Source organism: Myotis nattereri (assembly GCF_964212035.1).
Source record: "Myotis nattereri genome assembly, chromosome: 12".
Classification (NCBI taxonomy): domain Eukaryota; kingdom Metazoa; phylum Chordata; class Mammalia; order Chiroptera; family Vespertilionidae; genus Myotis; species Myotis nattereri.
In genome coordinates this window covers 71,410,906-71,427,186 of record NC_138087.1, presented here as the reverse complement: position 1 = coordinate 71,427,186, position 16,281 = coordinate 71,410,906, and the positions used below count along the sequence as shown (strand labels likewise).

The window sequence follows — 16,281 nt, the reverse complement described above, 5'->3', positions numbered from 1 at the left end:
CTGGAGTAAATCCCACTCTTTTTCACTCTGTCTGGCTTACTCCCCCCCCCCCCCCCCCGTCCTTTGATCAGAGGTCTCACTTTTTCAAAAAACCATTTTGTCTTTTTATCTAATGATCCAACAATGCATTCAGAGAATCTCTACCCTTCACCCATCGCAGCCCAAATTCAGTAGCTTGCTTCTCTATTTCCATTGGACAATAAGTTCCCTGAGAGCAGGGAGCTCCTGTCTTCCATTCCATGCCCATGCCTGGCAGATAATAGATAATCAATACAGATTTGTTGAGTGAATACACAGAGGTCCCCCGTTGGTAAGAAACACCACCCAAGCAGCGAGAGAGAGAGAGACCATAGGAATTTTTAATGCATGGGAAGTCCTGCAGGGACACCGGGCAGACCCACAGGTGGCAGGAAGAGGCCGAGGTCCTGCAAATTCAATGCCAGCTGGGAATAACGTCCTAAAGACCCACGCTTCCTCACGGCGCAATCCTCGGGGCTTCCTTCCTAATGCGGAGGAGGGCGGACCGTCTCTGCATCCATCTCCTCCCGGGGTCCAGGCTGGGAGGAAGCTGGGTGTGGCCGCGGGAAGGAAGAAGAGGAAAGGCCGCTTGGTCTCCACCTGGACGCTCCTGCCTCGGCATTGACCGCCATCCAGAAGAAAACGTTGAAAAAGGAGAGACTTGGATAGAGTCAAATAAAATCTTAGAAAAAAATAAAAGGTAGAGAAAAATGGATAATCCCAGTGTTTACAAAGTCCTCTGTCGGCTATCCACAAGAGAGAGAGTTTGCTTTGGCCTCACTGCCAAGCCTAACTGGCCAAGCCCATCCTCAGCTGTCTCCCAGCCCACCTCGGCCCTGGAATCCACGGGGGTGCAGCTCCCCCTCCCACGGAGAGTCTCTGTGCTCACGGAGGGCAGCGGCCCCCCTCACCGGCCCTTGGAGTCCCCGTACGTGTTCCGGGCCATGGACACCATCTTCTCCTCGCACGTGATTTTGGTGTCCTTGAGGACGCTGTACCACACCATGCCCGCGGGCCGGACCTCCTCGCTGCGGCAGAACAGGTAGGGCACGGTGTCCATGCGGCTCTGGATGTGGGCGCTGCGCAGGAGGCTGGAGCAGTGGCTGCTCACCCTCTCCAGCCGCCTCAGGATCAGGTGGGCCTTCCTGAAAGGCAGGAGGAGACAGTGAGGAAGGAGGAAGCCCGGGTCAAGGGTCAGGCCTTTGAGGGGCGAATAAGGATCAACAGACAAAGGAGGGCTTGTCGTCCCAGCAACTTCCTATCCATCCTGACGTGAGTGCGGAATTTCAAACGCCCATTCCAACGTCACCCTCTACCTCTCCTCTCCAACTGTTCAAGTCGAAAAAATGAAAAGGAGGGATAACTCTTTGCTAAGATAGGAGAGTCCCAGGCGTCAGCTTTGGGACTCCAACACAGTGGAAATTGTTATAATAATGATAAACAACAATAATAATAACTAAAATGTATTGATACCATATGTAAGAAATTGGTCCTTTACATACTTTTAAAAATGTTTATTTATCTTTACAATAGCCCTGAAGGCAAAGGCTCAGAGAAATGATATTACTTGACCAAGGTCAAACATCAAATTGACCTTCGAGTTGGGCGTTTGAATGTAGACCATGAAAACCCACAAGTCCCTCCCTATCTGCTTTCATGCTTCTCTGATTCCCTCCTACTCTTCTCACAGTCAGGAAATTTGGAATCGTATGTCAAAGCCTAGTATATATGTCCCCAAATCACAGGGTCTCTGCGTGTCATTGCTCTCACCTCTAGAACAGTGATGGTGGTCTTACCTTCCTCAGCGGGCTGTGAGATTATCTGAGAAATGCCCAAAGCCTGGCTGGCACAGAGTAAGTGGACAATAAATGACAGCTACTCTTACAGAGAATTACTACTTACTACGGTGATGTCTAGGATGAAGATCATACTGAACAGTAGTCTGAGCAAGAATCACTCTATACTTGGTGGTCATCATCAGTAATTTACCCAGGGCCCTTTACCCAGCACCAGAGCGAGGAGCTCTGAGGGCTGCATAGAAAGTTAAAGGATCTTTGAGATGACCTCATATGGGGTTTCTCAAAGGCAGGAATAGTACATTGGGGCTGGTTATTCGTTACTGGGGGTACTGTCCTGTAGAAAGTTCGGCAGCATCCCCGGACCTCTGCCCGCCAGATGCCAAGAGCAATCCCAGTTGGGAACCAATGACCCAGTCTGACCTCTCATTATAGAGGTGGAAACAGGCTTACAGAGGGAAAGGGATGTCCCTCTCCCAGGTCAGACCACAAGTCCACGTCACTGTCCAAGTGCCTGTCTCCTGTGGAACCCACGTTTCTTTACGTCCTATTACCTTCCAGATCCCCAGGAATCCCGAGGGGCTAAATAACAGGCTCTCTCCCGCTGTCCTCATGGCCCTCCGAGACCCCAGGAGGCAGGCGGTTTTATGACCACAGACCCCACAAATGGGAGACTGTGTTAGGCACCTGTGTGGCGGCTGGAAAAGGGCCGGGATTATGTGTGTGCGTTTTGTGGGCACAATTTATGAGGTGCCTTTCAAAAAGTCCTTTTTGTATAGCTCACCACTTGGGTGGAATACTTCCTGAGGTGCCAAGAATTCATAGCTTCATAATCGCACTCGAGTGGCCGCACTACGCTCGTCCTCGCTCCCTCCGGCAGGCACCTCCCTGAGAGCAGCCTGGGGAGGTTATTCCTACCCCTCCTCCTTGGCGTGCTTAATCTGATCCTTAATAGCTCCATGCCCTTGGGAGACTTACTTAACGTCTCTAAGCCTGCTTCTTCGCTTGAAAAATGGGGCTGTTGTGAGGTCAATGGGGATAAAGTCACCAGTTGCTCATTTATTGAGCATTTAGTATGTGGCTGAGCTCCCCATCCAGTGGGAAAGACAGACAGATTGACAGTTACAGCACAGGTGGCAAGGGCAATGATGTAAGGAGGCACACGACCCGTGGGAAAACAGAGGAAGGTGCCTGAGCAGGATTGGGGACATGCAAGGAGATGTCTTAGTTGGAGGGGAACTTGTGTTGAGCCTCATAAATGAGGAGGGGTCAGGCAATGAAAAGGGCAAGGACATAACAGGAGGCAGAGGCAAAGGCAGAGAGAGAAGGGATTACATAGAAGTTCTGATGGCTAGAATCCAGTGTGTGAGTGAGGACACAGTGGGAAACTCGGGTAGCGGCAGGGGCCAGTGGAGACTGGCTGCTCGAGGAGAATCAAACTGGGGGAGGGCAAGACCGGCAGCAGGCAGTGAGGTAGACAACACACAGGTGCCACTGTTCTTAGGCTCGGGTTTGCTTTTGCTCCCTGTGCTTTTAAGAAGCGACTTCCTCTTTCTGTTTCCTGATTTATAAAAAGAAAATAACATCTGCCTACCTCATCGAGTTATGGCAATGATTAAACAATACATGTCAATTGTTAGTTAATCCATGTAAAACTCCCAGGCAAGTGTTTGGCACACAGTAAGCCCTTCATGGGTGTTAGAAAGTATCACCATCATCGTCACCACCTCTGCCGCCACCATCATTATTATCTCTGTACTGGTTTAAGCCTTGAGCATCTTTATAAATTGGTGGCAGGAGACAGACAGACAGAAATGGTAACAGCCTCTAATACGGGGGCAGAGTGCTGGGTTGAAGAGCTTGCCTGGTGCTATGGGAATATATCAAGGGGACACCCAATCATTAGTTTGGGGGCTCCAAAGAGTGTTCCTAGAAGATGGAACATCTAAGTGAGGTCGTCAGTGATTAAAGAATGTTTCAGGTAAACAGAGAGACAGAGGGATACCCTCCAAAGTTAGACGGAGACAGCATAAAACCACCAACTGCTTGAAATGGTCAGTGCACATGGATAGAAGGTCTGTCAGTTCGGCAGAGAGCAGCCCATCTTCTAAGCCATGGCCACGTGTTTTATCTGTGGGGCAGTGGAGAGTCGCAGTCTGATCAGACAGTCACAATAATCAGCCACATAAAAAATTAGGCTGGACAGAGCAATTCCTCCAACATACCCATATGCTTTGTCTTCATAGGCTCAGCCCTTCCCTCCAAGAGATCCTGGAACTCACTGGACCAAGCCTCCTTTTGAATGGGTGGGGAAATGAGGGTTTGGAGAGAGAAAATAATTTGCCTCAAGGAATGGCTTAAGTTAGTTATAAAGGATATGCTAGAAGCAAGGCTCCTGGCCGTATAGAGCTGAGATGAAATATTGGGCTCTGAAGACCCAGATTCAAATCTTAGCTCTACAGCTTGGCCATGTGGATCATGAGCAAGCTCTTCAGTGCCATGAGCTCTTACCCCGTCTGTAAAATGGGAATAATAATGGTGTTTGGGGAGGATAAGATAACCTGGGCAATTTGCTTAGTTCTCACTAAATGTTAGCCAAGATTCGGAGTAGCATCTTATCATAAAAAGCACGTAGGTGTCAGAGTGCATTGGGGCAAGTCCCGTCTGTTCTATGAGTCACTTTCCTCATCTGTAAAATGGAATAGAGATGCTTATCTTGCAGGGATGTTGTTAGACTTCAATGAAATGACTGCCATGGGCACCCAGGATGGGAATCTATACATTATAGGCACTCCACCAAGGCCATTTTGCTTAACTGTCCCTGCTCTTTCTCCACCATACACAATGCCTCAGCATTTAGACCAGGGGCTGGGATCAGATGCCACAAGGATAGAAAAATTTGGAGGGTGAAGCTATGGAGAGAAAGGTTGGAGGTGCTCAAAGGCTGGAGAGGAGGAGGGGGAGTGAGAGAACAAAGGTGAGAGTTCTGGGTAATAACTTCTAGTAATAGAGAGCCATAAATCAAAGGCCAGGCATGCTCCAAGCTTTCCCTGGAGAGAGAGAGAGAGATCACAGGCAGAGTGACCGTTTTTCTCAAATACCGAAGATGAAATCTTCCTCATTGCAGACAGGACTCAGCCCGCTAGGATAGGAAGCAAGAGGTGAAGGAGGGCCACCACATAATAATTTATTGGCTGATCAGCAGGCAAGATTGAGACAGGGCTGGCTTGTGAAAGAGTCGAGGGCTGGGATCAGATGCCACTGCTCCAGGAATTGTAGAACCTTTGACCAACTATTCTATTCCCAGCCCTCTTATCCAATCAGCTGTTTGACACCGTTATCAGACAGAGACCTAATTTCTAAGGGGGCCTTGGAATGGAGAGGAAGAGAAGAGGCAATAAGCAAACATTCCTGTTGGCCTCCTTCCCTTTCCCCACCTCGAGTTGAGCTCCTATGTGTCTGTGTCAGCTGACCTCAAGCTTAATGAGAGTCGAGGGCATGACGTGGCTGCAAACACTTGGAATGCAATCTCAGAAGTGGAGGGGGCAGCTGAAGGGAAGTACTGATGTCATTCATGCTGGTCAGGACACAGCTGGAGATCCCCGGTCACTTCTGGTTAGAGGGACCTATGCAAATTGCAGCCAGGTCATGATGATGATGAAGGCTGTCTCAAAAGCACACCTTCTGAGAAAGTACTGAAAGCAGGAGTGGAGGTGTCCACTGAAGGGGGAATTTATGCAAATGGTATGTTGTTCTAGTAACTGAAGACAATTGGTGGGAAAAACTAGAGCTGGGATGATAATGACTATAATCGATTGAGTACTTACTATGTGCCATCATTCTCACCACAGTTCTAAAGTGTGTGCTTTATTCCCGGGCCTCAGGTGGTGTAAGTGAGCCTCAGGCTGGTTACAGGAGTTGACCAGGGTTAACAGGGTGAGAGAGAGAGCAGTGTCTCAGATCTCTGCTGCAAGGCACCCGAGTTTTACGCATGAAGCCACTTGAAAATCGACAGAAGGCAAATTTTGACTCAATATAATAAAAACTGGAGTCCTCTAAATATATAATGAGTATTTCCATATTTCCAGTGGGTTCCCCTTCACTGGAATTGATTAAATAGGTTCTCAAAAGGAGGCTGTCTTAGTCTATGCAGGCTGCTGCCACAAAATACCACAGATGGGGAAGCTTGTAAACAACAGGAACTTTTCTCTTACAGTTTCGGAGGCTGGAAGTCCAAGAGATCGTGGTGCGGTGTGGTGGCTGGCGAGGGCCTGCTTCCTGGTGCACTGATGGTGCTTTCTCACTGTGTCCTCACATGGTGAAAGGGGCAAAGGCTCTCTCCCGGGCCCCTTCTATGGGAGCACTAATCCCATTCATGAGTGGTTGACCCCCTTGACCTAGTCACTTCCCAAAGGCCCGCCTCCTCATACCATCATGGTGGGGATTAGGTTTCAACACAAACATTTAGGGGAAACACGGACATTCAGACTAGAGCAGAGTTGAAGTTGGAGTCAATTTTTGTTGGTTTGTTTTTAATCTAAAAGAAATTGGGGGCTTGGTTCACCAACAAATGCCATCTGCTGAGCATCCGATGAGCACTTCACAACAGGACCTAGTGTGACACCGTTGCCAAAGAATTCAGTCCCTGAGATGAGAGGACCACACTCACTGAGGTCTACTCATGCCTCCAAGTCATGCTAAAATGGGGTCTTCCAGCGCTTCCAGAACCATAAATCATGCTTTCCCTTTGTTGCTGAGACGTTTGTGTATTTTCTACTGAGTCTCGTTTTCCCTTATTTGTGCACATATCATGGGACGCAGTGTGTTATAATGGATAGGACACTGGCTTGATATCGGAAGACAGTGTTTTGTATTTGGGCTCTGACACTTACTGGCTCTGTAACCTTGAACAATTTACTTAACTCCACTGATTCTCTCTTGCTTAAACTTCAAAACTGATTGTTCAGGAAGTGAAATGAGATGTAAGTGACTAGGCCCATACCAGGTGCTCAACCAGTATTTCCCACCTGGTTCTCAGAGTACCTCTCCCCAGGTGTACAGCTCCCGACTGCAAGGAGATCAGTCAGATTCGTCAGGGTGAATTGACTTGAACTAAGGAAATTCTCAGTCCTCAGCTTTCAAAACCTAGCAATTCTCTAGGCAGGGTAGGTAAAGGGAATTCACCTGCACAAGGGCACCCTGTAGACCTGAGGAAGCAACGAGGCAAGCGGGGAAAATGCTTCTACAGCGTTACTTCTGATAGCAAAGCAGTTGAAAGAAACCCAGTTGGTCTTTAACTGAGGACTCAATTCATATCATTGCATGGCTAACAGGCCCTTGAAAGATACAACATATTTGCATATACATCCATGGGAAAAGACTTTTTCTTGTAGTGTTAGGTGTGGACGGTCAGATGACAGAACACAGAGTACCTGTGTTCAGAGCTGATGGAGATGGAGCTGTGGTTATAGATGGAGACATATCCTCGAGCCTGTGCCAGTTTCCCTATTCACATGCATAGCCCTGTCACTTCCATACCTGTGTCTGGAAAGGTATGCGCACATTGTGATTTGGGTGGGGACTGTAGTGTTCACGGGTGTCAATTTTTCACTTTGCGTTTTATATACATCTTTATCGTTTTGAATGTTACAGAATGAGCAAGAGTTACTTTTAGAACAAAATACAATAGAGTTATTTCCACTTAGTAAACCTACTTCCATACATGTATATTTTAAGCTGGTGTGATACATGTGTACAATAAAACCATAGTTTAATGGCTTCCCAGTAGTTCACTAGGTTTCCTCTCAAAATATATCCACATCAAATTTAACCTCCGACCATACCCACTAAGCAGAACACCGGAAGCCCGGGTATTAATTGTTCCTGAATATAGATCCTCAACACCAGGCTTGAAATGTGATTTTTAAGGTGACTGGTGAAAATAGTTATATTGGGCTTTGTCTCCTCATTCTGTCACAAGAAACTGTGCTACCTCCCCAAGAATCCATTCTTAAACTGATGACTTGAGTAATGATGACTTGAGTCTCAACTAACCCCAAACTGTTTCCGTTTGGAACTGACAGAGACTTCAAGATAATAAGCAATTTTGCTACCTTATCAGTGGGAATCTGATCTATGGGACACTTGCTCAAAGTCACAGTGTGTGCTGTTTGTATTTATCCGGTCTAAGACATCTTCAATGATAAGAGACGCTACTTCTTTCAAGAAAATAAAAAAATACACTGAATGTGCACATTCATGTGCACAGTCCATCCTGATTTCAGAAATATCAAAAGATGCAAAAAAAAAAATTAGCAGTGCATCTGAGATGAGAGGAATATGGCCCTGGAAGCCTACGTTTGCTCTTGTTCCCAATGTCCTAGAAGTTCCAAGAGAGTTCATCCACAATATCTAAGGATGTATATAACCTTGTACTGAAAGGACGACCAGGGACACGCCAGGCTTGATTCACTGAGGACATAGCAGCTATGTTCACGAACGTGCCAACTCCTCAGATGGGAAAAGCTTCTCGTCGGGCTATGCTGAGAAAGATCCCAGGCCATGGTCTATAAGCGATGTCTGCCGTGGAAGCACATGGGGCTGACGGCATGACTACACCCTTCCTAGGCTCGGGAGATCGACCCCATAGAAACAAAACCTTTTCAAGTGCTTACTCTCTTCTCCCTACCCTATCCTCTTAGTCTACTGTAACCAAGAGGATTGAGAGGCCCAAGAGGTCAAGGACGTTCAGACTGGAGCCAGTGCTGGTCCCTGGCCACCTATGAGCTCAGATTTTCTAATCGCCTCATAGGAACCCTGTGGCTGGGACAGCTGTGTCAGCAGGTCTTTTCTGCGCAGCTGTTTGAAGTAACCTGTGGTTGCCATGGGAAGCAGGCTCTGGTGGTCACTGGCCTGATGGATTTATTAGGTAGAGGTAAGAGCTGCCCTTTTGTCACTGAATTTTATGGGGGTTATGTGACCACAGATCCAGAGGGTTGGTGATTATAGACCAACAGAATTCTACCAGAGCTCATCCCGTGATAGCTTCAGGATGCTCCCGGGAAATGCTCTTATCACCCAAGCCAGCTTAGTCCCTGAAAAACAGGACACGCTGGGCTGGTGTCTGTTCTCTGGTTGCTATGACCTTCAGGGCTTGCTGGTTCCATGGTTTCCCAGCTGGAAGGAACTTTGAAGTCCAGCCCTTTGGTGTAATTAAGCGAGGTGCAGAATGGGATGGAATTTGTCCAAAGTCACACGGCAAGTGGGTGGCAAAGCAAGGACAAGGACCCTGGCTCTAGGGCACTCTTGTTCTCTCTTCTATACCTTGAGGTTCTGCACACTGGTTAACCTTTGAGAGACCTGGCACATTGGCCCATATGGCTCCTCGGTTTAAAACCCAGCTTTTAAGAGAAAGAACAGACTCCAGAAAAGGTCTCAAAAGAGCCTTCATGACCTGACCTCTGCGGAACTCTCCAGCCTTGTTATTTCCTTTCCCTCTCACCTTGAACTCTCTGCCCCAGTAAGACTTCTACTTCTTGACTGAAGTACAGTCTCTTGCCGGGCTCTCTCTTGTCTTGGCACAGGTTGTTCCTTCCAATGAGAACGCCCTTCCTTTAATTGGGAGGACTCCTGTTCATTCTTTAACTTTAAGCAGACCCTTCACTTTCTTCTCCAGAAATTCTTCTTTCAGCTCCACGTCTGGATTAGCTGCACCAGCTACCCGCATCCAGAGCCTTGTCACTCCAAGTATGCTTTTGGACCAGAAACATCGCCATCACCTAAGAGCTTGCTAGAAATGCAGCATCTCTGGCCCATCCCAGACCACCGAGTTGATCTGCATTTTCCTAAGGCCCCAGGCGATCCTCACGCACATTGCTGTTTGAGAAGCACTGCTCTAAAACCTGCTTCCCACGCTCTTCATCTACTGCGGTGCTTCTGCCTCGTTTCACTGCCCCTGCCCGCTGACCAGCCTTTTCCCCATGAGATGCTGAGCCTTGTAAAGGCAGGCGCTGTCTTCTTCACACGTGTGTTTCCAGCCCACAGCACACCATTTGGCACATAGTAAGCACATTCAATGAGTCAATGAATCAATATATTCATGAAGTGAGGGCTCTTCAAGTCTCTTACTATTTGCAAGAAAAATGCATCATTTTACAAGGCTATTTTTGAGCTGCAAAGACTTTAGTTTGTGGAACTCAGGTGTTTGCTACTGTGATCTATAGACCCTCGATAGCTCAGAGAAACCTCCAGGACCCTTGGTGTTGGCGGGGAGTTGAAGAGGAGACCTGGCAGGTGGGGCTCCAAACCACCCACTCTAGCTTCTCCCGAAACAACTCAGTGGCCCACAGAGTCCACACACCTACTCATCCCATTGTACGATTATTCGATAACGAACGAGTTGGCGCCTACTTACAGGAGCAAAGTGGACACAAAGGATCGCCAGCTATACAAACTGACATTGTTGTGGGTTAGAGAGGTGACATATAAGTAAAGACATGTGAGGTACAGGATATTAAAACTAATAGGTACAGTGCAGAAAATTAAAACATGAGGTGTCAGTGAGTAGAAGTATTAAGGATATTCTGAGGAGATGGCATTCTATCTAAGACTTGGGGTTCTATGTAAGATTTACTTAGAAGATAAATTTTCCATGAGTTAAAAAAAAAATACTAAGTACCACTAGACTAGCTTATCCTGGTCACTTTGCAGATGAGGCACTGAGGGCCAGTGAGCACCAGAGCCCAAGGGTACACAGTGAGTTTACTAGTAGCGCTGGGGTGGAGTCGGCTACACATGCCTTGGTTCCTGCTAACACGCCAGTGTGCAGTGTTGGAGGAATGCCAGAGGCCCTCTGGGAACTGGGAAGACCACAGGAGGAGGGAGCTGTGTGCCATGGGTGTGGGTTGGCAGACAGTGGCTGGTGACTGGCTGGCCAGAGGTTAGCGAGTTATCACAATCCATTACCAAGTGAACTGTTCCGCCTCCCTGGGCAGCCAGGTGACCTTTCCAGATGATTTATGTCCCAGAGGGTCATAAAGGGTCCCAAAGGTGTAAAGGCAGAGTCAGGATGGGACTCCGGCTCAGCATCCACCCAGACTCCCTGAACCCTGGGGGAAAGCCCAATACAGTGGAATGTCTTCCCCCGCCCACAGCGAGACAGCAGCTGGGGCTCAAGCCTATCTGCCCTCATTCCGCTTTTATCTAAAGAACCTTCCTTTCATGAGAAATGGAGAAGGGTACGGTCCAGGACCCCACATAACAGATAAGGCCCCACCCAAGGAGAGGTCCCTTTTATCCCTGGCCCAAGCTCTGGTCTCTTCTCTTGAGGGCCTCACATTCCTAGAAGGTTATTGCAATTGTGAGGACTCAGGGTGGGAGCTCAGGGCAGGCCCAGACTCCATAAAACCTGTCCCACTCTGGGCAGCTCATTTATCCCCGGTGGGCCTTTAAGTCTTTATCATCTATGAAAGAGGGAGAATACCCTCCTTTGTCCAGTTTATGGGGTAATTTTAAAGCTTTTGAAAGTCCATTAAATGTTTCAAGAAGTCATGCGATTCTCCCCAGCACCACTGATGCTATCCTGGCCCAGAGCACGGCTCTGTCTCTCCCGGCTATTATCACAACAGCCTCCAGGGCCTCCCTGCCTCCCTCCTGTCTGGACCTCTCTAGTCCATGCTTCCGACTGCAGTCAGAAGGATCTTTCTCCCTTGAAGATCTAATAATATCACCCCCTCCCTGTGAAAAACACTTGAAAAAGCTTCCCATTACCCCAGGGAGATAATCCAAACTCTTTAACCCTACTTAGCGGGCATTCAGGACTGGCCCTGCTGACCTCCCGCTTCTTATCTTTTACCGCTCCTGCTGTCACACACTTTGCTCTGACAATTTGGAAATTCTTTCAGTTCTTACACACACAGTGTTTACCGAAGTGCAGAAGGAGTTCCCCTGAGGCGGGAAATGGATTCGGGGTGGTGCTTGAGATGATCCTATACCTAGTATTAAACAACAGCGAGTCACACTGGGAAAGCAGCTAGCTCCCTTGTTCACTCTCGCCCCTTCCTCCAGGTTACTTAAAAACAAAACACACCTCTTGGTTTGAGACTGTGTCTTAGCACTACCCTAACACTCGCCGAGCTGCCCTTTTAAAGGGAGAGCCTTGAGTTGGTCCCAGATGGAACGAAAGTGTGTGGTTTTTCCATTGTATGAATGTTTAGGTTTAATTTTCTATTGAGGTTAGATGGTGCTGTGTTACCCTTTACAAGATCACACCGTGTTTTCTTTTCAAATATATTTGCAGTAAAAAGTGAATCTAAGGAAGAGGTAGCAAATGAACAAAATATATATGGAATGGTGATATGACAAAAAACATACATGTGGCAGGCAAATGATCAAACTTTGAGGGAAAAACTTAGCTCTCATGTAATATCATCATCTCCTCTGAGCATTTCCCAGGGAGTCCCTCTGCCCCAGACCCTCTAATCCTCCTCTCCCTCCCCTTGCCTGACCCCGCCTCACCCTTTAGGTCTCAGAGTGGCAGCCCTTGGGAAGCCTTCACCAGGTGTCTACGCCTCGCCTGCCCAAAGGGCCCTATTATTTTGCTCTCATGACACCTGCTATTCCTATTCTGTGCTATTGCTTGTTCAATTACCTGCAAAGGTAACCTATGTGTAGGTAGGGATTGCTTCTACCTTTTCACCACTGCATGGTCAACAACTAACATGTAAGATGTGCTAATGAGTATGTGCTGAATAAATAAACGAATGAACGAATGGATGGATGACATTGTTAGGTGCAAGGCAGGAAATGCAGCCACCATTTCATATGCTGCTTTATGAAGCTTCAGAAGATGGCAACTACATCTTAGTTATGTTTGAATCCTCCATAGCACTTAGAACAGTGGTTGACTATAACTGCTGTTGACAAAAAGCATACCTTAATATGTATTACGAATGTATTTAGTTATGGTCACTATTGAACTTCATTCCAGAAAATCTCAGATTTCTTATGGAAGAGTGGGAAGAGCCCTGGATTACGGGCCATGGCCTGTCAACGGTGCCTCTCCGTGATCTTGGTTAGGACACAGCCCCTCAAGGAGACCAAGTTTCCCGTCTCTAAAATCAGAAGTGGAAGTTGGGCAAGGGGAGCGATTAATCAGAAGAGCACTGATGTTTCTCTCTTATCTGACATTCCAGGAGTCCAAGAAGCTAAGATTCCAAGATTCTTTCTCTCTCCCATGTCCCATCTCTATCTAGCCCCAACATGACCAAGGTGAGTGCAACCCTTCTTTATTTGATAAAGCCCATTCTCAGCCTACAGGGAAAAGGGTCCAGTCAAGTCTAATGAAAGCAAGAAGAATGTACCCCTCCACTCACACTCAGATGTGCATACCTGGGCCCCAGCTCATCCTCGCTCCTCCAGACGAAGTCCCCGAACTTCTCATAGTGAGAATTGTAGTGGTGCTGGACTCGGAACAACATGGAGGCTGAGACCTCCATCAGCATGTTGTAGGCCGTCTGCTGCTCCTTTCCACTTGTGTACCCATTGTACAGATTGTAGATCTTGTCGGCTATCTCTGAGGGGGAAGAAGGCACAGATCACTGGTCAGTAGAGAACAGTGAGGATGGAGACATGCTTTGCAAGAAGGGAGGCATATCCATGCAGGGATTGGCTTGCATGGCCCTTGGGGGCAGACAGACCTCAGTTCTATCCTGAACGTGTCAGGAACTAGCTGTGTTCAGTTTTCCTTTCAATTAGTGATAACAACATCTACTCTGAGGACTAAATTAAAAACTGGATGTGAAGGACTTGACACAGGGCTGGGCACAAAGTTAGTGCTCATAACAGCAAGATTCATTATTTTTTTAAAAATATATTTTATTGATTTTTTACAGAGAGGAAGGGAGAGAGATAGAGAGTTAGAAACATCAATGAGAGAGAAACATCGATCAGCTGCCTCCTGCACATCTCCCACTGGGGATATGCCCGCAACCCAGGTACATGCCCTTGACCGGAATCGAACCTGGGACCCTTCAGTCCGCAGGCCGACGCTCCATCCACTGAGCCAAACCGGCTTCGGCAGCAAGATTCATTATTAACGTAAGTTTTGTGCCTGTGATTTAACATTAAAGCAAGTACAGAGGCTTAAGTAAACTGTCTTGGGCTCACCTCAATAGTCTATTTCTGTCTCCCCTCTGCCATTTTCCCAGCATGTTTCTGTGATCAGGTCTGACAGGTCCTCATTCAGTAATCGTTCAAAGGAAATCCAGAATCTTCCACTTGCCATTCATGGCCATTCATACTCCTCCCTCCATTCCTACCAATCAATGGACCTTAATAGGCAGCTCTCCTGAGTAGAAAGCATGTCTTTGTATCTTTGAAGACTGATCAAAATTTATGTATCTCCCCAAGTCATTGCTAACAACAGCTGCCTCTAGGACAGTGGTTCTCAACCTGTGGGTCGCGACCCATTTGGGGGTCGAACGACCCTTTCACAGGGGTCGCCTAAAACCATCGGAAAACACATATATAATCACATATTGTTTTTGTGATTAATCACTATGCTTTAATTATGTTCAATTTGTAACAATGAAAATACATCCTGCATATCAGATATTTACATGACAATTCATAACAGTAGCAAAATTACAGTTATGAAGTACCAACAAAAATAATTTTATGGTTGGGGGGTCACCACAACATGAGGAACTGTATTAAAGGGTCATGGCATTAGGAAGGTTGAGAACCATGGCTCTAGGAGAACTGGGGGGTGCATTTACTTTGCCTTATTTTCTACTCTGATTTTTTTTTAATATATTTTATTGATTTTTTACAGAGAGGAAGAGAGAGAGAGAGAGAGTCAGAAACATCGATGAGAGAGAAACATCGACCAGCCGCCTCCTGCACATCCCCCACCGGGGATGTGCCCACAACCCAGGTACATGCCCTTGACCGGAATCGAACCTGGGACCTTTCAGTCCGCAGGCCGACGCTCTATCCACTGAGCCAAACCGGTTTCGGCATCTACTCTGATTTTTATTTTTCTTATATTTTTTAACAATGTGAATGTATTATTTTAAGGTATCTTTTTTTATTTATTTTAATCCTCATCTAAAGACACACCCAGAGAGAGGAAGGTGGGGGGAGGGAGGGAGAGAGAGAGAGGCACACAACGATTGGCTGCCCTCCATACATATCCCGACCAGCGATTGAACCCACGACCCAGGTATGTGCCCTGACAGGGAATTAGACATGCAACGTCTCGCTGTACAGGATAATGCTCAACCAACTGAGCCACTCCCACTGGGCTGCGTTATTTTAAAGTAGAATTAATGAAATTCTCAGGAAAACGTCTCAAGTCCCTTTGCCTCTGAGACTCAGCAGCTCACCGTTTCCTCTCGCCTACCTGCGCACAGAGCATTTGGTATCGAGCCTCTTGGAGAAAAGAAATGTCTCTCTCTCCCTGTGGAGCATGAACTTGGAAGAGGAGGTTTCCGCGTCTCCTGCACTGCTTGTGCCAGGGCCTGAGAAGGCACTCGCACAGCCTGAAGTGAACCAGCAGGGCGTGAGCTGCTATCACATCTTTGCCAGTCCTGACGTAGAGGCTGCATCTACACGTTGCCCTTGCCCGGGAATGACGTGTACGGTGGATCTGACTGACTGGTTCTATTTTGTCAGGTGTTTTGCCTGATATTTACAATTCCAAGGAACAGGAGCAGCAAAAAGGTTTACTCTTGTGTGTGAACTCTGACTGATAGTACCGCTCGCTCATTGTAGCTCTATGCTGCAGAGGATTCTGAGGCCACCCCCCCCCCCCCCCCCACCGAGCTGGATGGGAGAGTGTGCTGTGACCAGCCAGTGATGTCTACACCGGTACAGCAAGCTGAAGTGGTGTTGGGGAGCACAAGAGACCTGGTTGGAAAGTTGTAAGGAGGACATTCTGAGAAAAGGGAAGTGTGTGGAAGGCCACCTGCCCTGTTTATCGGAATTCCGACTTAGGGGAGTGTCAAAGGCGGCGCCCCTAATTATTCCTTGACCTTTCCAAACAAGCCTGTGCATATGCAGACCCCGGGTGTTTACTGGAATCCTTATGCTTAATCCCTGGATGCCCTTGCCTAGAGGACAATGTAAACATGTGTCCTCCCAAGATTACTCACCTGATTGTATCTAAAGATAAAAATTCCAATAAAGGTCCAACGAGGCAGGCAATAGAGGCTGCTCTGGCTACTAAAGCCAGGGGCCCTTTAGGCCTCTTTTGCACAGTCAAACTGTCTCTAAGTAATCTGCTCATCTGTCGTTTGGGGGCTGCTGGTCTGCCCTGGCAAAGTGGTCTTCTTGGTGCCACTATTCTGCCAGCTGCAGCATAGACTAAAATGAACGAAAGTGACAGATCTCAAAGAAGTGCAGGTGAAGGGCCAGGATACAGCCATGGGCCTCTTCCGCTCCATCATTGCTTGACTCGGAATCAAAA

General features: G+C 47.5%; 1 protein-coding gene across 2 annotated transcripts in view; it reads right to left on the bottom strand.

Moving 5' to 3' along the window:
• Window positions 1-337: 337 nt before the first annotated feature.
• The window catches only part of ASTN2 (astrotactin 2), a gene marked incomplete at its 5' end in the record, with an annotated part of 643,478 nt that continues 627,534 nt past the window's right edge, over window positions 338-16,281 (bottom strand). For both annotated transcript variants that reach the window (XM_081102944.1, XM_081102945.1), the window contains 2 exons: window positions 338-1,163; window positions 13,203-13,386. In XM_081102944.1, coding sequence (XP_080959070.1) covers window positions 926-1,163; window positions 13,203-13,386 — 422 coding nt within the window. In that variant the 3' untranslated portion in view covers window positions 338-925. The remainder of the gene's footprint in view (window positions 1,164-13,202; window positions 13,387-16,281) is intronic.